This window comes from Pituophis catenifer, unplaced genomic scaffold (assembly GCF_029215685.1).
Source record: "Pituophis catenifer annectens isolate HBS135680 unplaced genomic scaffold, rPitCat1.0.hap2 SCAF_3, whole genome shotgun sequence".
Taxonomy (NCBI): Eukaryota; Metazoa; Chordata; class Lepidosauria; order Squamata; family Colubridae; genus Pituophis; species Pituophis catenifer.
Genome location: NW_027256883.1, coordinates 110,471,042 through 110,496,507, shown reverse-complemented (window position 1 = coordinate 110,496,507; position 25,466 = coordinate 110,471,042). Strand labels below are relative to the sequence as shown.

The window sequence follows — 25,466 nt, the reverse complement described above, 5'->3', positions numbered from 1 at the left end:
CGTCGAGGAGCTGAAGTGCGGAGGTGCTGAAGTGCGGAGGTGTTGAGGAGCTAAGTGCTGAGGTGCTGAAGTGCGGACGTTCTGAGGTGCTGAAGTGCTGAAGTGCGGAGGTGCTGAAGTGCTGAGGTTCTGAGGAGCTGAGGTGCGGAAGTGCTGAAGTGCTGAGGTGCTGAAGCGTCGAGGAGCTGAAGTGCGGAGGTGCTGAAGTGCTGAAGCGTCGAGGAGCTGAGGATCCTGGTAAGGACACACCTCCGGAAGGAGGACCCAGCGTGTCACAGTTCACACTTCGAGAGAAACCACTGAGATGTCATCACCCCATAGCACCAAGCCTTGATGACATGTTTGCTTGGCACCTTGTAAAATTTTGTTGCTAATCCCCATTTTAAATAGAATACCAAGAAGACCTCTGCTATTTGTTGGTGGCCGCAAAACAATGAGCTTGTTTTTCATATGAAGCTCTCATCACTATTGCAAATTTTATTGATGCAGTTGTGATCGCAATCAATCTCACAAAAAGTAGTACTGCCTAAACTGTGAGAAAGCAACTTGTTGGGCTACCTTTGCAGATTGGCATTTGGGGAAAAAGTGAACACTTTTCTCACGCGCTAAATCAAAAATTTTACCTCTAGAAATTGTTAGCGTCTGTTGTGGTTTGAAAGGAAAAAAGTTCCTTAAATTAAAAGACTTTTCATGGGGAATATTATAACACGGCCAGTTATATAGATCATTCTAGATACAGTAGTTTAGCAGGTCCATGGTTGTATCTCCTACATAGTAGGATTTACATTTTGAAAACAAAGTTAGTGTTGATGTTTCTTGTTATAATATGGAAAGTGAAAAGTCCTGGAGAGGGATGGGCAACCAGGTGCTATCCAGGAAGATTGGACTGTGTTTCCCTCAGTTATTAGGGGAGGCAAAGGGAGTTGCCTTTTCAAGCACTTAGAGCCTGACTACCGAAGAGAATGTGAAGAGAATGCGTTTCAGCAGACGTTGAAGTCTGCGGGAGAAAACAAGAAGCTCCACTGCTCTTTGGAGACTAAACTATTAGGCAGATGGGAGATGGCCTTTTCCTGCATCATTCCCAGAGTTTAAAAGGCACTCTTGAGGAAGCTGCATTTGGCTACAGCTCTGTCTTTAACTCACGTCGTCACGGCGGCATCACGTGACATATCTGGACTTTTTTTTCTCCTTCACTAAACCGGGTGTGGCTGTGGCCAGCATGTGACCCATCCAGCCCACGGGCTGGGAGCTTGACACAGCCCTGTCCTAAAGGATCAGATTAGAGGACCTGGAGGGCAAATATAATTTAAAAATGATGTGCTATTGTAGACATTGCGTCTCAAGATCTACATTCCAATTTTTGAAATAAAAATGTTAAAGCTATTCTGCATTCTCACCTATTACCTTACCTTCTAGTTTCCATCACTGATTTTGCGATGGAAAACCATTTGTTGAGAAGATTAAGAGAAACCATGAAACGTCTCCAAAAAGAGGTAAGAAAAAACATTTGTTCATAGGCTGTCGCAGTAAATGCTATTCTCAAGTGTGATAAAACGTATAGAAATTTGAATAGTTAGGTAGGTAGGTCGGTCGGTCGGTCGGTAGGTGGGTAGTAGGTGGGTAGGTAAGTAGGTCGGTCGGTCAGTCCCTGAGAATCAAACACAAACAAGTGGAAGGAAAGCAAAGAGAGAGACCCAGAGTCTCTATTGCAACTTGGGCAGCCAAATAAGTTGGATGAATGAATCAATGAACTTGCAGAGCTATCTTAGGTCATTGTAAGTATTGATTTAACATATTTAATAGGCCAAGTTGCTAATGGAGATTTTACATGACTTTTAGCAGGAGTACTTTTCGTTTTCTCTGCACTTAAAATGAAAGGGCTGTTTGGGGATATAGTAGAAGGACTCCCTATCTGTCCCATTCCTATTCCCAAGAATAGGAATGGGAATTTTTCAAGAGGAAGCAGGACTTTCTTTTTTGTTTTCCTTGAAGATGTTTAGATTCTCATCCAAGAAGCTGCTCCAGTTGTGGACGAACATCAAAATCTTCCAGGCCGGGGTACAAACTTTAGATGACAGAAATACAGTTGGCACCGCAGATTTGAAGCTGAAACTATCTTTAACAACAACCCAAGTCACATAGAGCTGTTGTTAGAAAAAATAGTGGCTGTCAATTTGTTTGTTTTTTTAAATGGGGTATTTTGTCATGGCAGGAAGAAACATCCAGACTTCCTCTTCTGTCATCTACCACAGAAGAACGGAGACGTGCTGAGGTAATTGTTAATAATGCATGTGCAACATATTTTAGATAGTGTACATGTTCGCTTTCTATTTCCATTACATATATGAGATCCACACACACACACACACACCTATTCAATACAAACTAGTTTATTTGTAATTTCTAATAAAGAATGGCAATTATCAGAGTTTGTGCTAATTCTTGGTTCGTTCCTTCCTTGCCACATTAGCTACTTTCTTTGGCCCTATACAATAGTAACATAAAATTTAGATGATTCATATTTGGTTTGAACCACTGTCTTTTACGTTTCCTAAACAAATTAACTAAAACTAGGTCTTTCTTTTTTTATCCCAGCGGGAATACTCTTTATTGCCTGTATTGAACATCTACAGCAATAAATTGGGAGTTGCACATGTGTGTGCTCATCTTGGAATGCATGATTTTAATATGCACAAATATGCTTGTCTACACCCCTGACTCTTTTCCTAAAGAGGAACTTTAAAGTAATATCCTCTTTACACTGACATCACAGAGAATTAATGGAAAACAAATTCATGTAATTCTTCTCATGATCATGAAATGTATCTCCTTGAAGAAATTTTCGTAAGGAAGAAAATTATCAAGCAAACATCTACAATTCATTTTATGTTTTTCATTCTTCACGGAATTGCTAGGTTTCCAGGCGTCCAGAAAATATTAGGATGCAGCTGGACCAGGATTTAAATTTAAGGATGCGTTCCCATCAGGTAAGCCATCTAGCATGTGAGGAATCTTTTGAGCGTGGATTAAATAATTCACGTCGTAATAAGAGGGGAAGAAGCCCAGTGTGAGTGATGGGGTAGTGGGGGTGGGGGTAGGGAGTGCGCTGATATGGAAATATATTCCTGACTTGTGATGTACTTTTGTTTCTCTAGATTGTTCACACCAAAACCGAAAGACTGGAAGTAGATCTGAAGAGAGCGAGGAACCAGAGTTATGCGTAAGTCATGGCATACGCCATACCTTTATGTGGTGCACAAACATTTTAGGTATCCTCTACACTACAGAATGACTTCTGAAAAGAGTTTAGTAACACTTTGCTGTTTATTATCTTGAGGGTTTATTAATACCCTTGTTACGCTCCCTCATAAACAAGGTCCGGCGGAGCACGAGATAACAAGGGTATTAATACAATTAATATACGCTCCCTCATAAACAAGGTACTACTATCTCTGAGAGACCAACTTGTTGAAATATGTCGACAGTTAGGCATTTGTGAGCAGTGAGAACTTTCCCCATATCCTACATCCATAACTTGACTTTGCTTCTGAAAATCATTTTGAATTTGTTTGTGCCTTTCATGGAACATATTTAGAAAAAAAGAAAAATAAATGGTCAAAGCATTATTTCCTGTGCATTGACGTACACACACAAACGTGGCGCACGAAAGCGCACGCACGCACGCACCCACCCATGAAGGTATTTTTAATGTGTTTTAATTGAAGAAAAGGAGTGATCATTCAAGTAAAAAAGCTCATTCTTTTACAAAGGGAGCTAATTTCTCTCCGATCTTCATAATTTGCAGAAAGACAATGGAAATGTCAAAACTCCTGACAGAGAAAGAGGAGCTGGAATTAAAAATTCAGGAGCTTACGAATAAAAATCTGCAACTGGCCAAAGAAAAAGAGGAACTCTTCATACTCTGCAAAGAGTATGAAGAAAAGCTGAGCAGGTGAGCTAGTAACCCTGACTTCCTCTTCCTTTCTCAGCTATTTCAGTTAGTTTTAATGTTAAACGAGTATTATGATTCAAATAAAAAAACCTAAGGGGGCTAATTTCACTCTGCTCGTGATATTTTACAGGGAAAAGAGTTCAGATGAGCCTGGGCAGCTGGACAAACTCAGACGAGAAAATGAGAGTCTCAGCTGCAAGCTTAAAAAATATGCTGGAGAAAATGCAGAGCTCCTACGGGAAAATAATGACCTTAAAGAAGAATTTTATAGGTGAGAAATGTTTAGATCGAACTTGATTTTTTCTTTCCAATTCAAATTTATTTATTAGAGCCCTTAAGCCAGATATACCGGATGAAAGAAATGTTCCATTCTTTTATATGTATGTATAACTGAATAAGAGAAGAGCAATAGGTATAATGGAATGCAAAAATAATTAAGAATGTAGGTATGCTTAGTAATTCAAGTAAAAAATGAAGAAGGCTAATATCTCTTGTCCTTATAATTTACAGAAAAAGAGGAGTAATAGCAAAGCTAACGATAGAAAACAAAGAGCTCGAAATGAAAACAGAGGTCCTGACCTTCAAAAATATTGAGTTGACCGACGAGAAAGAGGAGCTCTGTCGAGAGTACGAAATAAGACTGTGGAGGTGAGAAATTTTTAGATAGCCACCATGAATTTCCTGTTCCAGAATTTCACATTAGGTTCCCCTTATCTTAGAAAGCTTGGGAAAACCTGAACATCTCCTTACTTCAGGAAGAAATTAATGAATTATGGCTCATTATACTTTTACATATACAAATCTAGGAGTTAATCTCATGGAAGTGAATGGGAAGATATGTATAGGAGAGATCTTTTAACCTCCAACCCCCGCTGCCCAACAATATTCATACACTTCTACACACTTTAGACACAAGAGTGAGAGTTTCCTGACATCAAAGCAGTTCCCATCCTTTTTTAATTAAGAATGCTTTGTTGTTGGTCCAGATTCACATCTAACCTTCTGGCTTTTTCTAGAGAGACACAACTGAGGAAGGGCCGCTGCCCCTTAATGATGGACCGAGACCAGATGGAGCAGAGACCCAGCAGCAGAGAGAGCAAAGGAGGCTCTGTGAGTCTCTGCCAAACAAGGGCAGACATTACCGAAAACAAGACAGAAGCTCAAGACAAAACGAAGCCTCAAATCAATTTGAGATATCAATTAAATAAGAAATGGCTTAAGGCTTCAGTAGACAGCCTCAAAATCAGAACATCTAAGGAACCCGGGCAAAATATACTGAGGTGGCTTCAGCAATCGCTGAAAATCCTGAAAGAGGATTCCTCTGAACTGTACACCCTGCCCGAGTGGCTTAAAGCATCCACCACCAACCTCCCGAAGGAATGTGCTGAGGCATCCAGGGGGGATGTGAATGGTTGGCTAGAAACATCGATAAATCATCTCCAAGAAGAAGGGCCAGAAACCTGCGATTTAGATGTGCAGGGATGGCTTGAAGCATCTATTATAGGCATTCAACATCTACAAAAATCCAAGTCGAGCCAGAAAAAAGGGATGGCTGGAAAAATCAATAGAGAACCTCAAGAAGCAATGTCCTGAAGGATCTCTGGTGAATAGATTAGAATGGCTTCAAGGATCCTTAGAAAGCCTGTCACTTTCTGGAGAACCTAGACCAGTTCTTGAAAAATGGCTTCGACAATCCTTAAAAAACCTGCAAGACGAAGGTCCTAAAGTATCTAAACAAGATGCCAAAAAATGACTTGAAATATCTATAAAGAATCTTGAGGAGGAAGGACACCTAGGTACTCGGGAATGGCTTGAAGCCTCTATTAAAGGCGTTCAGGATCTACAGAAGTCCACGGTAGAGATTAAAAGAACTCTGAGGAAGAGATGGTTTGAAAAATCAATAGCAAACCTCAAGAAGCAACGTTCCGAAGGACCCGTGGAAAATAGTTTACAATGGCTTCAAGGATCCTTAGAAAGCTTTTTATTTTCTGAAGAACCCATACCGCAACTGGAAAAATGGCTTCAACGATCCCTGAAAAACTTGGAAAAGGTCCTGAAACATACAAGCAAGATGCCAAAAATGGCTTGAAATATCTGTAAATAGCTTCAAAGGGGAAGGACCTGAAGCACCCCATCTAGGTACTCGGGAATGTCCCGAAGCATCTATTAAGGGCATCCAGGATCTCAAATACTCTAAGGAATCAAAAACAAGCATGGTAAAGAGGAAGGAGAGGGTGATTTGGGTAGAACCTGCTTGCTCTGAAAGAAACTTATGGGTGGATGGATGGCTTCAAGCATCTTTAGCAAGTTCAGAAAGAATGGTCCTAGTGCACCCAAAACAGATATGCAAGCATGGCTACAACCATCTCTGAAAAACCTCAGACGAGAATCCCCGGAAGAAGCCAGAAAGAATGGCTCTTGGAATGCATAGAAAACGTCCTGAAGAAATCGTGCAATATGTGAATGAGTAGCTTGAGATAGTTTTAAATCACCTCCATGGGGAAGAGCCTGAAACCTCCCATCCCATCCCATCTTGGTACAGACTTGTCTCTCATTTCTGCTGCTTCTAGGGTTACTGGGATCAAGATGACCAAATGTACAAACTGGAAACCTGTCAGCAAGTATTTATTGTTGTGGTTTTCCAAAACTTCTTGGGCCTTTTTGGAGTGAGTGGCATACTGTTTTCCTAATGGACGTTGGTATTACAGCAGGAGCTTCATAACCAATGAACGCTTGTCATCAACAATTGCGATTATCTAGACGCTGCCTTAAGTTGGGTGGGAGGAGAAAAGAAAGAGAGTGGAAGGAAAAAGGAAAGAAGAAGCGATTGATATGGAGGAAGAAAAGGAAAGAAGGGCCAAACGACAAGCATGATTTATGCCAAAATGCCAAGAATGGATAGACAACCGTAGAGCACGGACAAAGAAAGGATAGACCAAGATTGCATATGCCATACAGGCTGTGTCACCTGTACCAACAACTCACTAAAACAAAGAGATCCTTGTGAACTAGGAATTATGCCAGTGAGAGCTGGATGATTCAGGAAGATAACCATCAAAGTTAAATAGTCTTCCCTGATAGCCTATCAAGAAATCTCAAGCCAAGTGAGATATCAGAAAAGCTGTCACCAAGGAGCTATCTGAAGAAATGCATTTAAGCATTAGTTTAGAAATTAGATCAGTCAGCAATGACACCAATTTTAGAGGCACGCCTCTGTTTCTATGTGCGATGTATGAAGAGGAAGCATTTTTCCTAAAAATACATATTACTGGTCCACAGCCCATGTGAATTTGCCCTACCTAGACATAAACAAAATGAGATATCGTTCTGTAACTAAGAGGTTAGTTCACGGATCAGAAGGTCTGGAAATAGCTTCCCCATGAACTCAACAGATATCTTAAACAAGCCATGATAGCCTAGGTCAGCACATTTAGGAAAAGAACAAGACAGATTTACTCGTCATGGCTGTGGTAAGGATTTCTGAAGCATCTTGATGAGAAGCACTGTGAATACTGTATCATCTCTGGTGGAGAATCTGTGGGCCTCCAGTATTTTGGGGGTAGAAATTCCCAGCTCATGGGCCTTCTCTCCGAGGCTGGAATCCGGGAACATCTGCAGCCCTCCTTTTGAGAGAAATGCCGTGTTTTCACCTGATTCTTACAGGAGAAGTGTCAGCTAAGTTTCGGCATGTGCGCTACTCTTTTGGACCATTTCAAATGGGTCTTCGCCGTTGATCATTTTGTTTGTTTGGAGTCAACTGACCTACGTGTATAAAATCATATAGGGAACCACATGCAGCTCTCATCGAAAAGCCAGATGTGAAAGCTGGAAGCTTTGAAGGTGAAAAGGAATCAACCAAAATCAGAAGTGCTCCCCTGAGTGCAGCATTGCTAGCATAACAATGCAGCCTATGTGGAAGGAAGGGGATGCCTTATCAGGAAACGTGTCAGACTTCCATGCCCGTCCGACAGTTATGGACCACGGTCTTGTCTGTTGTGTGGGGCTGTACGCCCAGGGCCTCAGAGCATCACCATTGCTTGAAATGGGGTTCCCAGCAGCAAAAGAGCCATCATTGGACTTGATGGTGCAGGAGTATGAAGGGAGTTCCAGAAAAAGTGCAGACTGCAGGAACCCTTTCAGCAGGTCGAAAAAGGCTCCCCACCCATTTGCACTACTCAGGTGACCCTGAGGACCAAGCAAACCTCCAAGTGGCCTCAACAACTCTCTAAAAGAATACAAATGCCCAGCTGTCTGCAAGGAATATCAATCCTTCCATTCCCACCATCCAATCAGACCTGAAGAACCTTCTTGGTTGAGAAGCGAAATGACTTCTAAGACTTGATGCTTTCGTCTATTTAATTTGCCTTCTACAGCACGTTGCTATCACGTGACGTTCCGTGACATTTTTTACCTTTGGGGAGCTGGTGTGGGCATGGCCTGTGCATGGGGCATACGGCCTGAAGGCCGCCAGTTTGACATCCCTGTTCTACAGGTACTTAATAAAGCCTGAAATCTCCTCGTTAACTGGTTTGTTCGTTGTGTTTGGATTCTCAAAGAGCCATTTATCTGGCCCCTGGGCCATTGCCTGATACTTTGCGAAAAACACACACAGACACGTAAACATATCTGATTTATCATATCAGATTTATTTACTTTGAATAACATGTAAATTAACAATCAAACAAGGGAGCCACCTAAACAAATTTCCTATTCAGATGCAATGGTGGCAAGAGGCCAAGATCCCTTGCAAATTAGGCTCCCACCAGAAATCAACTGTATCCATAAGGTATCTGGGGGAGACCACCAATATGGGTCTGGCCTTGCATAGGGCCCAATCTCTAAAAGGGGAACTTTCACTCAAATCGTGGTTATTCTCATCTACAATCTCTCCGCATGCAGTGTAAAGGGAGGCACACACCGCACGGATGCGTTTTAAAAGTCAGACAACTTTTCAGTCAGTCAGAAATTCATATCCACCATGAATCAGTTACAAGGAGCAATAGGATCTAGGGGCTGAGTACATTACTATCTGTTGCATAAAATAATCTACTCCCTTAAGAAAAACCAAAGCATTTGGAGACTGCAACAAGGCCACTTTATAAGCATCAAGAAAATGAGAGGTCATTCAATGAAAAAAAGATTATGCAGTAAAAGTGATGATGTAAAAGCTGTCACATGATGACATGAATAATTAATTTATGACCAGGGATGAAATGTCAAAAATTTGACAACAAGGTGTCTGATGGAAAGACCAGGTCCACACGCGAAGGTCCAATTAAACTGATTTAATGCTAAACAGTCTATGTGTCAACTCGCAAAGGTCCCGTCGGAACGCTGAAACTATGCACAGAATCTTCTCAACTAACAATTAGCACAACAGAATTCAGGGTTGGACTTACAGCTTGAGCAGACTACTCTGGCACTGCATAAGAGTGAACGTATGTGTCTGTTATTCAGGGACAGTTGCATAAGTGTTCCTTTTATACATCAGCAAATTTTAACATTCCCTGCTTGTATGTGCCTTGCCTTCCCCCATTTCCCATTAGGAAGCCTGAACCCATAGTGCGCATGCAGGAGCGCACCTCTGCACAACCCACGGTTGGAATTTGGGAGGTGTTTGTGTCAGCCTGTATTGCTTCATGTTCAGGAGCTCATGGTACCGGAGAGTTTTTGTTCCTCTTTCCCTCCATCCATTAACCGTGTGAGATAAAGGGATGAGAAAGTGTGAGGAAGTCACCCAGGAACGTCTATGGTTGGACTTGAACCGGGAGACTCCTTGTTCCTCATCTAATACCTTGACTGCTGCATCACAATTGATCTGAACTCTCAACTTTGGTGGTTTACTTACATTTGTCCTTGTGGAACCATTCTAAAATTTCTTAGACTTAGCTTAAGATCTCCAAGGAGAGCCAATGTTCTTCTGAAGCTGCCTAGAGCTTAACTGTCTTTTTCAGACCCAATGGGGTCGATAAAGTGGGGGCTTTGATGTTCACAGTTGGGAGGAAAAATTGATGGCTGTCAATTCTCTAATCTTCTCTCCCTTCGCTTTAGAATGTTCTCCTAATGTCCAGCTGAAACCCTTCCATCTTTTGATTCTGTCTTCTGAAGCACCAGAGGCAAGATGGACTCTCTCTCAGGTTCTTCTGGAGACAGTAATTTCCTTTCCCTTTAAAATTCTCTTTACGAGACTAATCAGTAACTCTCTCGACATGTCGTCATGCTAGAGTTAAAAGGCCTCCCCACAGACAAGAGAGGAGACAGGACGACCCTCCCTCAGCCACCTTGCCCACAGCTGAACTGTTCCAAGAATCAAGAGAGTCACATAAATCTGTTCCACCCTTGACATGGGCAATCTGCCACTTGAGAAAATTAACCAGTGTTGTGTTCCTGGCACAGATGTGTCCCAAGGATTTCTCCACAGGCAAAATAGGATGGTAAAGTTGGATGGTAATTCACCAGAGGGATGAAACAAAGCAGACACATGCTAGAAATTGAGAAATGATTAGAGTTTTTGGAATCATTTGTGAGTGGTCATTTAGTAGATGGACACTTGTTGAAATGGTGTGACCTCAAGATAGTCATTGTTGCAGAAAGGACCCCACCCACTGAGATGGTTTCGTGCCCTGTAATGGTTCCACTCCATCGCACTCCAGAAGCAAAGGGCATTTGGTATAATGGACATAGTAGAAGCACCCCTAAACTCAAGCCTGATAAACAGCCAAGCATTTTTGAGGTTGTTCTGAAATTAGTAAAAAGCGAAATAATGTTTCAATGGTGTTGTAGCCCAAGCTCCAATACCACACGATAGTGGACAGCCATTGATTGATTTGAGCACGAGGGGGCATAGGAGGGGGTATCTGCTATCTGCCATGACACTGTGGGGCATACAAGTTGCACCTCTAGCATCTATCCACAGCTAGATAAAAGATTAAGACATAGTAGACCATGTCATGAAACACTGATTGTGATGACTTTGACTGCTACATATATATATATCCAGGATCCCAATCCTTGTGCTGAGGTGTTGAGGAGTTGAGGTGCTGAGTTGCGGAGGAGCTGAGGTGCTGAATTGCGGAGGTGTTGAGGAGCTAAGGTGCTGAAGTGCGGAGGTGCTGAAGTGCGGACGTTCTGAGGTGCTGAAGTGCTGAAGTGCAGAGGTGCTGAAGTGCTGAGGTTCTGAGGCGCTGAAGCGCTGAGGCGCTGAAGCGCTGAGGAGCTGAGGTGCGGAGGTGCTGACGTGCGGAGGTGCTGAAGTGCTGAGGAGCTGAAGTGCGGAGGTGCTGAAGTGCTGAGGTGCTGAAGTGCGGAGGGGTTGAGGAGCTAAGTGCTGAGGTGCTGAAGTGCTGAGGTTCTGAGGTGCTGAAGTGCTGAAGTGCGGAGGTGCTGAAGTGCTGAGGTTCTGAGGAGCTGAGGTGCGGAAGTGCTGAAGCGCTGAGGTGCTGAAGCGTCGAGGAGCTGAAGTGCGGAGGTGCTGAAGTGCGGAGGTGTTGAGGAGCTAAGTGCTGAGGTGCTGAAGTGCGGACGTTCTGAGGTGCTGAAGTGCTGAAGTGCGGAGGTGTTGAGGAGCTAAGTGCTGAGGAGCTGAGGTGCGGAAGTGCTGAAGTGCTGAGGTGCTGAAGCGTCGAGGAGCTGAAGTGCGGAGGTGCTGAGGTGCTGAAGCGTCGAGGAGCTGAGGATCCTGGTAAGGACACACCTCCGGAAGGAGGACCCAGCGTGTCACAGTTCACACTTCGAGATAAACCACTGAGATGTCATCACCCCATAGCACCAAGCCTTGATGACATGTTTGCTTGGCACCTTGTAAAATTTTGTTGCTAATCCCCATTTTAAATAGAATACCAAGAAGACCTCTGCTATTTGTTGGTGGCCGCAAAACAATGAGCTTGTTTTTCATATGAAGCTCTCATCACTATTGCAAATTTTATTGATGCAGTTGTGATCACAATCAATCTCACAAAAAGTAGTACTGCCTAAACTGTGAGAAAGCAACTAGTTGGGCTACCTTTGCAGATTGGCATTTGGGGAAAAAGTGAACACTTTTCTCACGCGCTAAATCAAAAATTTTACCTCTAGAAATTGTTAGCGTCTGTTGTGGTTTGAAAGGAAAAAAGTTCCTTAAATTAAAAGACTTTTCATGGGGAATATTATAACACAGCCACTTATATAGATCATTCTAGATACAGTAGTTTAGCAGGTCCATGGTTGTATCTCCTACATAGTAGGATTTACATTTTGAAAACAAAGTTAGTGTTGATGTTTCTTGTTATAATATGGAAAGTGAAAAGTCCTGGAGAGGGATGGGCAACCAGGTGCTATCCAGGAAGATTGGACTGTGTTTCCCTCAGTTATTAGGGGAGGCAAAGGGAGTTGCCTTTTCAAGCACTTAGAGCCTGACTACCGAAGAGAATGTGAAGAGAATGCGTTTCAGCAGACGTTGAAGTCTGCGGGAGAAAACAAGAAGCTCCACTGCTCTTTGGAGACTAAACTATTAGGCAGATGGGAGATGGCCTTTTCCTGCATCATTCCCAGAGTTTAAAAGGCACTCTTGAGGAAGCTGCATTTGGCTACAGCTCTGTCTTTAACTCACGTCGTCACGGCGGCATCACGTGACATATCTGGACTTTTTTTTCTCCTTCACTAAACCGGGTGTGGCTGTGGCCAGCATGTGACCCATCCAGCCCACGGGCTGGGAGCTTGACACAGCCCTGTCCTAAAGGATCAGATTAGAGGACCTGGAGGGCAAATATAATTTAAAAATGATGTGCTATTGTAGACATTGCGTCTCAAGATCTACATTCCAATTTTTGAAATAAAAATGTTAAAGCTATTCTGCATTCTCACCTATTACCTTACCTTCTAGTTTCCATCACTGATTTTGCGATGGAAAACCATTTGTTGAGAAGATTAAGAGAAACCATGAAACGTCTCCAAAAAGAGGTAAGAAAAAACATTTGTTCATAGGCTGTCGCAGTAAATGCTATTCTCAAGTGTGATAAAACGTATAGAAATTTGAATAGTTAGGTAGGTAGGTCGGTCGGTCGGTCGGTAGGTGGGTAGTAGGTGGGTAGGTAAGTAGGTCGGTCGGTCAGTCCCTGAGAATCAAACACAAACAAGTGGAAGGAAAGCAAAGAGAGAGACCCAGAGTCTCTATTGCAACTTGGGCAGCCAAATAAGTTGGATGAATGAATCAATGAACTTGCAGAGCTATCTTAGGTCATTGTAAGTATTGATTTAACATATTTAATAGGCCAAGTTGCTAATGGAGATTTTACATGACTTTTAGCAGGAGTACTTTTCGTTTTCTCTGCACTTAAAATGAAAGGGCTGTTTGGGGATATAGTAGAAGGACTCCCTATCTGTCCCATTCCTATTCCCAAGAATAGGAATGGGAATTTTTCAAGAGGAAGCAGGACTTTCTTTTTTGTTTTCCTTGAAGATGTTTAGATTCTCATCCAAGAAGCTGCTCCAGTTGTGGACGAACATCAAAATCTTCCAGGCCGGGGTGCAAACTTTAGATGACAGAAATACAGTTGGCACCGCAGATTTGAAGCTGAAACTATCTTTAACAACAACCCAAGTCACATAGAGCTGTTGTTAGAAAAAATAGTGGCTGTCAATTTGTTTGTTTTTTTAAATGGGGTATTTTGTCATGGCAGGAAGAAACATCCAGACTTCCTCTTCTGTCATCTACCACAGAAGAACGGAGACGTGCTGAGGTAATTGTTAATAATGCATGTGCAACATATTTTAGATAGTGTACATGTTCGCTTTCTATTTCCATTACATATATGAGATGCACACACACACACACACACCTATTCAATACAAACTAGTTTATTTGTAATTTCTAATAAAGAATGGCAATTATCAGAGTTTGTGCTAATTCTTGGTTCGTTCCTTCCTTGCCACATTAGCTACTTTCTTTGGCCCTATACAATAGTAACATAAAATTTAGATGATTCATATTTGGTTTGAACCACTGTCTTTTACGTTTCCTAAACAAATTAACTAAAACTAGGTCTTTCTTTTTTTATCCCAGCGGGAATACTCTTTATTGCCTGTATTGAACATCTACAGCAATAAATTGGGAGTTGCACATGTGTGTGCTCATCTTGGAATGCATGATTTTAATATGCACAAATATGCTTGTCTACACCCCTGACTCTTTTCCTAAAGAGGAACTTTAAAGTAATATCCTCTTTACACTGACATCACAGAGAATTAATGGAAAACAAATTCATGTAATTCTTCTCATGATCATGAAATGTATCTCCTTGAAGAAATTTTCGTAAGGAAGAAAATTATCAAGCAAACATCTACAATTCATTTTATGTTTTTCATTCTTCACGGAATTGCTAGGTTTCCAGGCGTCCAGAAAATATTAGGATGCAGCTGGACCAGGATTTAAATTTAAGGATGCGTTCCCATCAGGTAAGCCATCTAGCATGTGAGGAATCTTTTGAGCGTGGATTAAATAATTCACGTCGTAATAAGAGGGGAAGAAGCCCAGTGTGAGTGATGGGGTAGTGGGGGTGGGGGTAGGGAGTGCGCTGATATGGAAATATATTCCTGACTTGTGATGTACTTTTGTTTCTCTAGATTGTTCACACCAAAACCGAAAGACTGGAAGTAGATCTGAAGAGAGCGAGGAACCAGAGTTATGCGTAAGTCATGGCATACGCCATACCTTTATGTGGTGCACAAACATTTTAGGTATCCTCTACACTACAGAATGACTTCTGAAAAGAGTTTAGTAACACTTTGCTGTTTATTATCTTGAGGGTTTATTAATACCCTTGTTACGCTCCCTCATAAACAAGGTCCGGCGGAGCACGAGATAACAAGGGTATTAATACAATTAATATACGCTCCCTCATAAACAAGGTACTACTATCTCTGAGAGACCAACTTGTTGAAATATGTCGACAGTTAGGCATTTGTGAGCAGTGAGAACTTTCCCCATATCCTACATCCATAACTTGACTTTGCTTCTGAAAATCATTTTGAATTTGTTTGTGCCTTTCATGGAACATATTTAGAAAAAAAGAAAAATAAATGGTCAAAGCATTATTTCCTGTGCATTGACGTACACACACAAACGTGGCGCACGAAAGCGCACGCACGCACGCACCCACCCATGAAGGTATTTTTAATGTGTTTTAATTGAAGAAAAGGAGTGATCATTCAAGTAAAAAAGCTCATTCTTTTACAAAGGGAGCTAATTTCTCTCCGATCTTCATAATTTGCAGAAAGACAATGGAAATGTCAAAACTCCTGACAGAGAAAGAGGAGCTGGAATTAAAAATTCAGGAGCTTACGAATAAAAATCTGCAACTGGCCAAAGAAAAAGAGGAACTCTTCATACTCTGCAAAGAGTATGAAGAAAAGCTGAGCAGGTGAGCTAGTAACCCTGACTTCCTCTTCCTTTCTCAGCTATTTCAGTTAGTTTTAATGTTAAACGAGTATTATGATTCAAATAAAAAAACCTAAGGGGGCTAATTTCACTCTGCTCGTGATATTTTACAGGGAAAAGAGTTCAGATGAGCCTGGGCAGCTGGACAAACTCAGACGAGAAAATGAGAGTCTCAGCTGCAAGCTTAAAAAATATGCTGGAGAAAATGCAGAGCTCCTACGGGAAAATAATGACCTTAAAGAAGAATTTTATAGGTGAGAAATGTTTAGATCGAACTTGATTTTTTCTTTCCAATTCAAATTTATTTATTAGAGCCCTTAAGCCAGATATACCGGATGAAAGAAATGTTCCATTCTTTTATATGTATGTATAACTGAATAAGAGAAGAGCAATAGGTATAATGGAATGCAAAAATAATTAAGAATGTAGGTATGCTTAGTAATTCAAGTAAAAAATGAAGAAGGCTAATATCTCTTGTCCTCATAATTTACAGAAAAAGAGGAGTAATAGCAAAGCTAACGATAGAAAACAAAGAGCTCGAAATGAAAACAGAGGTCCTGACCTTCAAAAATATTGAGTTGACCGACGAGAAAGAGGAGCTCTGTCGAGAGTACGAAATAAGACTGTGGAGGTGAGAAATTTTTAGATAGCCACCATGAATTTCCTGTTCCAGAATTTCACATTAGGTTCCCCTTATCTTAGAAAGCTTGGGAAAACCTGAACATCTCCTTACTTCAGGAAGAAATTAATGAATTATGGCTCATTATACTTTTACATATACAAATCTAGGAGTTAATCTCATGGAAGTGAATGGGAAGATATGTATAGGAGAGATCTTTTAACCTCCAACCCCCGCTGCCCAACAATATTCATACACTTCTACACACTTTAGACACAAGAGTGAGAGTTTCCTGACATCAAAGCAGTTCCCATCCTTTTTTAATTAAGAATGCTTTGTTGTTGGTCCAGATTCACATCTAACCTTCTGGCTTTTTCTAGAGAGACACAACTGAGGAAGGGCCGCTGCCCCTTAATGATGGACCGAGACCAGATGGAGCAGAGACCCAGCAGCAGAGAGAGCAAAGGAGGCTCTGTGAGTCTCTGCCAAACAAGGGCAGACATTACCGAAAACAAGACAGAAGCTCAAGACAAAACGAAGCCTCAAATCAATTTGAGATATCAATTAAATAAGAAATGGCTTAAGGCTTCAGTAGACAGCCTCAAAATCAGAACATCTAAGGAACCCGGGCAAAATATACTGAGGTGGCTTCAGCAATCGCTGAAAATCCTGAAAGAGGATTCCTCTGAACTGTACACCCTGCCCGAGTGGCTTAAAGCATCCACCACCAACCTCCCGAAGGAATGTGCTGAGGCATCCAGGGGGGATGTGAATGGTTGGCTAGAAACATCGATAAATCATCTCCAAGAAGAAGGGCCAGAAACCTGCGATTTAGATGTGCAGGGATGGCTTGAAGCATCTATTATAGGCATTCAACATCTACAAAAATCCAAGTCGAGCCAGAAAAAAGGGATGGCTGGAAAAATCAATAGAGAACCTCAAGAAGCAATGTCCTGAAGGATCTCTGGTGAATAGATTAGAATGGCTTCAAGGATCCTTAGAAAGCCTGTCACTTTCTGGAGAACCTAGACCAGTTCTTGAAAAATGGCTTCGACAATCCTTAAAAAACCTGCAAGACGAAGGTCCTAAAGTATCTAAACAAGATGCCAAAAAATGACTTGAAATATCTATAAAGAATCTTGAGGAGGAAGGACACCTAGGTACTCGGGAATGGCTTGAAGCCTCTATTAAAGGCGTTCAGGATCTACAGAAGTCCACGGTAGAGATTAAAAGAACTCTGAGGAAGAGATGGTTTGAAAAATCAATAGCAAACCTCAAGAAGCAATGTTCCGAAGGACCCGTGGAAAATAGTTTACAATGGCTTCAAGGATCCTTAGAAAGCTTTTTATTTTCTGAAGAACCCATACCGCAACTGGAAAAATGGCTTCAACGATCCCTGAAAAACTTGGAAAAGGTCCTGAAACATACAAGCAAGATGCCAAAAATGGCTTGAAATATCTGTAAATAGCTTCAAAGGGGAAGGACCTGAAGCACCCCATCTAGGTACTCGGGAATGTCCTGAAGCATCTATTAAGGGCATCCAGGATCTCAAATACTCTAAGGAATCAAAAACAAGCATGGTAAAGAGGAAGGAGAGGGTGATTTGGGTAGAACCTGCTTGCTCTGAAAGAAACTTATGGGTGGATGGATGGCTTCAAGCATCTTTAGCAAGTTCAGAAAGAATGGTCCTAGTGCACCCAAAACAGATATGCAAGCATGGCTACAACCATCTCTGAAAAACCTCAGACGAGAATCCCCGGAAGAAGCCAGAAAGAATGGCTCTTGGAATGCATAGAAAACGTCCTGAAGAAATCGTGCAATATGTGAATGAGTAGCTTGAGATAGTTTTAAATCACCTCCATGGGGAAGAGCCTGAAACCTCCCATCCCATCCCATCTTGGTACAGACTTGTCTCTCATTTCTGCTGCTTCTAGGGTTACTGGGATCAAGATGACCAAATGTACAAACTGGAAACCTGTCAGCAAGTATTTATTGTTGTGGTTTTCCAAAACTTCTTGGGCCTTTTTGGAGTGAGTGGCATACTGTTTTCCTAATGGACGTTGGTATTACAGCAGGAGCTTCATAACCAATGAACGCTTGTCATCAACAATTGCGATTATCTAGACGCTGCCTTAAGTTGGGTGGGAGGAGAAAAGAAAGAGAGTGGAAGGAAAAAGGAAAGAAGAAGCGATTGATATGGAGGAAGAAAAGGAAAGAAGGGCCAAACGACAAGCATGATTTATGCCAAAATGCCAAGAATGGATAGACAACCGTAGAGCACGGACAAAGAAAGGATAGACCAAGATTGCATATGCCATACAGGCTGTGTCACCTGTACCAACAACTCACTAAAACAAAGAGATCCTTGTGAACTAGGAATTATGCCAGTGAGAGCTGGATGATTCAGGAAGATAACCATCAAAGTTAAATAGTCTTCCCTGATAGCCTATCAAGAAATCTCAAGCCAAGTGAGATATCAGAAAAGCTGTCACCAAGGAGCTATCTGAAGAAATGCATTTAAGCATTAGTTTAGAAATTAGATCAGTCAGCAATGACACCAATTTTAGAGGCACGCCTCTGTTTCTATGTGCGATGTATGAAGAGGAAGCATTTTTCCTAAAAATACATATTACTGGTCCACAGCCCATGTGAATTTGCCCTACCTAGACATAAACAAAATGAGATATCGTTCTGTAACTAAGAGGTTAGTTCACGGATCAGAAGGTCTGGAAATAGCTTCCCCATGAACTCAACAGATATCTTAAACAAGCCATGATAGCCTAGGTCAGCACATTTAGGAAAAGAACAAGACAGATTTACTCGTCATGGCTGTGGTAAGGATTTCTGAAGCATCTTGATGAGAAGCACTGTGAATACTGTATCATCTCTGGTGGAGAATCTGTGGGCCTCCAGTATTTTGGGGGTAGAAATTCCCAGCTCATGGGCCTTCTCTCCGAGGCTGGAATCCGGGAACATCTGCAGCCCTCCTTTTGAGAGAAATGCCGTGTTTTCACCTGATTCTTACAGGAGAAGTGTCAGCTAAGTTTCGGCATGTGCGCTACTCTTTTGGACCATTTCAAATGGGTCTTCGCCGTTGATCATTTTGTTTGTTTGGAGTCAACTGACCTACGTGTATAAAATCATATAGGGAACCACATGCAGCTCTCATCGAAAAGCCAGATGTGAAAGCTGGAAGCTTTGAAGGTGAAAAGGAATCAACCAAAATCAGAAGTGCTCCCCTGAGTGCAGCATTGCTAGCATAACAATGCAGCCTATGTGGAAGGAAGGGGATGCCTTATCAGGAAACGTGTCAGACTTCCATGCCCGTCCGACAGTTATGGACCACGGTCTTGTCTGTTGTGTGGGGCTGTACGCCCAGGGCCTCAGAGCATCACCATTGCTTGAAATGGGGTTCCCAGCAGCAAAAGAGCCAACATTGGACTTGATGGTGCAGGAGTATGAAGGGAGTTCCAGAAAAAGTGCAGACTGCAGGAACCCTTTCAGCAGGTCGAAAAAGGCTCCCCACCCATTTGCACTACTCAGGTGACCCTGAGGACCAAGCAAACCTCCAAGTGGCCTCAACAACTCTCTAAAAGAATACAAATGCCCAGCTGTCTGCAAGGAATATCAATCCTTCCATTCCCACCATCCAATCAGACCTGAAGAACCTTCTTGGTTGAGAAGCGAAATGACTTCTAAGACTTGATGCTTTCGTCTATTTAATTTGCCTTCTACAGCACGTTGCTATCACGTGACGTTCCATGACATTTTTTACCTTTGGGGAGCTGGTGTGGGCATGGCCTGTGCATGGGGCATACGGCCTGAAGGCCGCCAGTTTGACATCCCTGTTCTACAGGAACTTAATAAAGCCTGAAATCTCCTCGTTAACTGGTTTGTTCGTTGTGTTTGGATTCTCAAAGAGCCATTTATCTGGCCCCTGGGCCATTGCCTGATACTTTGCGAAAAACACACACAGACACGTAAACATATCTGATTTATCATATCAGATTTATTTACTTTGAATAACATGTAAATTAACAATCAAACAAGGGAGCCACCTAAACAAATTTCCTATTCAGATGCAATGGTGGCAAGAGGCCAAGATCCCTTGCAAATTAGGCTCCCACCAGAAATCAACTGTATCCATAAGGTATCTGGGGGAGACCACCAATATGGGTCTGGCCTTGCATAGGGCCCAATCTCTAAAAGGGGAACTTTCACTCAAATCGTGGTTATTCTCATCTACAATCTCTCCGCATGCAGTGTAAAGGGAGGCACACACCGCACGGATGCGTTTTAAAAGTCAGACAACTTTTCAGTCAGTCAGAAATTCATATCCACCATGAATCAGTTACAAGGAGCAATAGGATCTAGGGGCTGAGTACATTACTATCTGTTGCATAAAATAATCTACTCCCTTAAGAAAAACCAAAGCATTTGGAGACTGCAACAAGGCCACTTTATAAGCATCAAGAAAATGAGAGGTCATTCAATGAAAAAAAGATTATGCAGTAAAAGTGATGATGTAAAAGCTGTCACATGATGACATGAATAATTAATTTATGACCAGGGATGAAATGTCAAAAATTTGACAACAAGGTGTCTGATGGAAAGACCAGGTCCACACGCGAAGGTCCAATTAAACTGATTTAATGCTAAACAGTCTATGTGTCAACTCGCAAAGGTCCCGTCGGAACGCTGAAACTATGCACAGAATCTTCTCAACTAACAATTAGCACAACAGAATTCAGGGTTGGACTTACAGCTTGAGCAGACTACTCTGGCACTGCATAAGAGTGAACGTATGTGTCTGTTATTCAGGGACAGTTGCATAAGTGTTCCTTTTATACATCAGCAAATTTTAACATTCCCTGCTTGTATGTGCCTTGCCTTCCCCCATTTCCCATTAGGAAGCCTGAACCCATAGTGCGCATGCAGGAGCGCACCTCTGCACAACCCACGGTTGGAATTTGGGAGGTGTTTGTGTCAGCCTGTATTGCTTCATGTTCAGGAGCTCATGGTACCGGAGAGTTTTTGTTCCTCTTTCCCTCCATCCATTAACCGTGTGAGATAAAGGGATGAGAAAGTGTGAGGAAGTCACCCAGGAACGTCTATGGTTGGACTTGAACCGGGAGACTCCTTGTTCCTCATCTAATACCTTGACTGCTGCATCACAATTGATCTGAACTCTCAACTTTGGTGGTTTACTTACATTTGTCCTTGTGGAACCATTCTAAAATTTCTTAGACTTAGCTTAAGATCTCCAAGGAGAGCCAATGTTCTTCTGAAGCTGCCTAGAGCTTAACTGTCTTTTTCAGACCCAATGGGGTCGATAAAGTGGGGGCTTTGATGTTCACAGTTGGGAGGAAAAATTGATGGCTGTCAATTCTCTAATCTTCTCTCCCTTCGCTTTAGAATGTTCTCCTAATGTCCAGCTGAAACCCTTCCATCTTTTGATTCTGTCTTCTGAAGCACCAGAGGCAAGATGGACTCTCTCTCAGGTTCTTCTGGAGACAGTAATTTCCTTTCCCTTTAAAATTCTCTTTACGAGACTAATCAGTAACTCTCTCGACATGTCGTCATGCTAGAGTTAAAAGGCCTCCCCACAGACAAGAGAGGAGACAGGACGACCCTCCCTCAGCCACCTTGCCCACAGCTGAACTGTTCCAAGAATCAAGAGAGTCACATAAATCTGTTCCACCCTTGACATGGGCAATCTGCCACTTGAGAAAATTAACCAGTGTTGTGTTCCTGGCACAGATGTGTCCCAAGGATTTCTCCACAGGCAAAATAGGATGGTAAAGTTGGATGGTAATTCACCAGAGGGATGAAACAAAGCAGACACATGCTAGAAATTGAGAAATGATTAGAGTTTTTGGAATCATTTGTGAGTGGTCATTTAGTAGATGGACACTTGTTGAAATGGTGTGACCTCAAGATAGTCATTGTTGCAGAAAGGACCCCACCCACTGAGATGGTTTCATGCCCTGTAATGGTTCCACTCCATCGCACTCCAGAAGCAAAGGGCATTTGGTATAATGGACATAGTAGAAGCACCCCTAAACTCAAGCCTGATAAACAGCCAAGCATTTTTGAGGTTGTTCTGAAATTAGTAAAAAGCGAAATAATGTTTCAATGGTGTTGTAGCCCAAGCTCCAATACCACACGATAGTGGACAGCCATTGATTGATTTGAGCACGAGGGGGCATAGGAGGGGGTATCTGCTATCTGCCATGACACTGTGGGGCATACAAGTTGCACCTCTAGCATCTATCCACAGCTAGATAAAAGATTAAGACATAGTAGACCATGTCATGAAACACTGATTGTGATGACTTTGACTGCTACATATATATATATCCAGGATCCCAATCCTTGTGCTGAGGTGTTGAGGAGTTGAGGTGCTGAGTTGCGGAGGAGCTGAGGTGCTGAATTGCGGAGGTGTTGAGGAGCTAAGGTGCTGAAGTGCGGAGGTGCTGAAGTGCGGACGTTCTGAGGTGCTGAAGTGCTGAAGTGCAGAGGTGCTGAAGTGCTGAGGTTCTGAGGCGCTGAAGCGCTGAGGCGCTGAAGCGCTGAGGAGCTGAGGTGCGGAGGTGCTGACGTGCAGAGGTGCTGAAGTGCTGAGGAGCTGAAGTGCGGAGGTGCTGAAGTGCTGAGGTGCTGAAGTGCGGAGGGGTTGAGGAGCTAAGTGCTGAGGTGCTGAAGTGCTGAGGTTCTGAGGTGCTGAAGTGCTGAAGTGCGGAGGTGCTGAAGTGCTGAGGTTCTGAGGAGCTGAGGTGCGGAAGTGCTGAAGCGCTGAGGTGCTGAAGCGTCGAGGAGCTGATGTGCGGAGGTGCTGAAGTGCGGAGGTGTTGAGGAGCTAAGTGCTGAGGTGCTGAAGTGCGGACGTTCTGAGGTGCTGAAGTGCTGAAGTGCGGAGGTGCTGAAGTGCTGAGGTTCTGAGGAGCTGAGGTGCGGAAGTGCTGAAGTGCTGAGGTGCTGAAGCGTCGAGGAGCTGAAGTGCGGAGGTGTTGAGGTGCTGAAGCGTCGAGGAGCTGAGGATCCTGGTAAGGACACACCTCCGGAAGGAGGACCCAGCGTGTCACAGTTCACACTTCGAGAGAAACCACTGAGATGTCATCACCCCATAGCACCAAGCCTTGATGACATGTTTGCTTGGCACCTTGTAAAATTTTGTTGCTAATCCCCATTTTAAATAGAATACCAAGAAGACCTCTGCTATTTGTTGGTGGCCGCAAAACAATGAGCTTGTTTTTCATATGAAGCTCTCATCACTATTGCAAATTTTATTGATGCAGTTGTGATCACAATCAATCTCACAAAAAGTAGTACTGCCTAAACTGTGAGAAAGCAACTTGTTGGGCTACCTTTGCAGATTGGCATTTGGGGAAAAAGTGAACACTTTTCTCACGCGCTAAATCAAAAATTTTACCTCTAGAAATTGTTAGCGTCTGTTGTGGTTTGAAAGGAAAAAAGTTCCTTAAATTAAAAGACTTTTCATGGGGAATATTATAACACAGCCACTTATATAGATCATTCTAGATACAGTAGTTTAGCAGGTCCATGGTTGTATCTCCTACATAGTAGGATTTACATTTTGAAAACAAAGTTAGTGTTGATGTTTCTTGTTATAATATGGAAAGTGAAAAGTCCTGGAGAGGGATGGGCAACCAGGTGCTATCCAGGAAGATTGGACTGTGTTTCCCTCAGTTATTAGGGGAGGCAAAGGGAGTTGCCTTTTCAAGCACTTAGAGCCTGACTACCGAAGAGAATGTGAAGAGAATGCGTTTCAGCAGACGTTGAAGTCTGCGGGAGAAAACAAGAAGCTCCACTGCTCTTTGGAGACTAAACTATTAGGCAGATGGGAGATGGCCTTTTCCTGCATCATTCCCAGAGTTTAAAAGGCACTCTTGAGGAAGCTGCATTTGGCTACAGCTCTGTCTTTAACTCACGTCGTCACGGCGGCATCACGTGACATATCTGGACTTTTTTTTCTCCTTCACTAAACCGGGTGTGGCTGTGGCCAGCATGTGACCCATCCAGCCCACGGGCTGGGAGCTTGACACAGCCCTGTCCTAAAGGATCAGATTAGAGGACCTGGAGGGCAAATATAATTTAAAAATGATGTGCTATTGTAGACATTGCGTCTCAAGATCTACATTCCAATTTTTGAAATAAAAATGTTAAAGCTATTCTGCATTCTCACCTATTACCTTACCTTCTAGTTTCCATCACTGATTTTGCGATGGAAAACCATTTGTTGAGAAGATTAAGAGAAACCATGAAACGTCTCCAAAAAGAGGTAAGAAAAAACATTTGTTCATAGGCTGTCGCAGTAAATGCTATTCTCAAGTGTGATAAAACGTATAGAAATTTGAATAGTTAGGTAGGTAGGTCGGTCGGTCGGTCGGTAGGTGGGTAGTAGGTGGGTAGGTAAGTAGGTCGGTCGGTCAGTCCCTGAGAATCAAACACAAACAAGTGGAAGGAAAGCAAAGAGAGAGACCCAGAGTCTCTATTGCAACTTGGGCAGCCAAATAAGTTGGATGAATGAATCAATGAACTTGCAGAGCTATCTTAGGTCATTGTAAGTATTGATTTAACATATTTAATAGGCCAAGTTGCTAATGGAGATTTTACATGACTTTTAGCAGGAGTACTTTTCGTTTTCTCTGCACTTAAAATGAAAGGGCTGTTTGGGGATATAGTAGAAGGACTCCCTATCTGTCCCATTCCTATTCCCAAGAATAGGAATGGGAATTTTTCAAGAGGAAGCAGGACTTTCTTTTTTGTTTTCCTTGAAGATGTTTAGATTCTCATCCAAGAAGCTGCTCCAGTTGTGGACGAACATCAAAATCTTCCAGGCCGGGGTGCAAACTTTAGATGACAGAAATACAGTTGGCACCGCAGATTTGAAGCTGAAACTATCTTTAACAACAACCCAAGTCACATAGAGCTGTTGTTAGAAAAAATAGTGGCTGTCAATTTGTTTGTTTTTTTAAATGGGGTATTTTGTCATGGCAGGAAGAAACATCCAGACTTCCTCTTCTGTCATCTACCACAGAAGAACGGAGACGTGCTGAGGTAATTGTTAATAATGCATGTGCAACATATTTTAGATAGTGTACATGTTCGCTTTCTATTTCCATTACATATATGAGATGCACACACACACACACACACCTATTCAATACAAACTAGTTTATTTGTAATTTCTAATAAAGAATGGCAATTATCAGAGTTTGTGCTAATTCTTGGTTCGTTCCTTCCTTGCCACATTAGCTACTTTCTTTGGCCCTATACAATAGTAACATAAAATTTAGATGATTCATATTTGGTTTGAACCACTGTCTTTTACGTTTCCTAAACAAATTAACTAAAACTAGGTCTTTCTTTTTTTATCCCAGCGGGAATACTCTTTATTGCCTGTATTGAACATCTACAGCAATAAATTGGGAGTTGCACATGTGTGTGCTCATCTTGGA

At 42.4% G+C, this 25,466-nt stretch overlaps 1 protein-coding gene across 1 annotated transcript in view; it reads left to right on the top strand.

Moving 5' to 3' along the window:
* The window catches only part of LOC139315023 (centrosomal protein of 290 kDa-like), a 171,471-nt gene that overhangs the window by 75,085 nt on the left and 70,920 nt on the right, over positions 1 to 25,466 (top strand). Inside the window, exons 36-47 of the mRNA XM_070941046.1 lie at positions 2,916 to 2,987; positions 3,156 to 3,220; positions 3,806 to 3,952; positions 4,083 to 4,223; positions 4,463 to 4,600; positions 4,969 to 5,062; positions 14,312 to 14,383; positions 14,552 to 14,616; positions 15,202 to 15,348; positions 15,479 to 15,619; positions 15,859 to 15,996; positions 16,365 to 16,458. Of these exons, the coding sequence (XP_070797147.1) occupies positions 2,916 to 2,987; positions 3,156 to 3,220; positions 3,806 to 3,952; positions 4,083 to 4,223; positions 4,463 to 4,600; positions 4,969 to 5,062; positions 14,312 to 14,383; positions 14,552 to 14,616; positions 15,202 to 15,348; positions 15,479 to 15,619; positions 15,859 to 15,996; positions 16,365 to 16,458 (1,314 nt within the window). The remainder of the gene's footprint in view (positions 1 to 2,915; positions 2,988 to 3,155; positions 3,221 to 3,805; positions 3,953 to 4,082; positions 4,224 to 4,462; positions 4,601 to 4,968; positions 5,063 to 14,311; positions 14,384 to 14,551; positions 14,617 to 15,201; positions 15,349 to 15,478; positions 15,620 to 15,858; positions 15,997 to 16,364; positions 16,459 to 25,466) is intronic.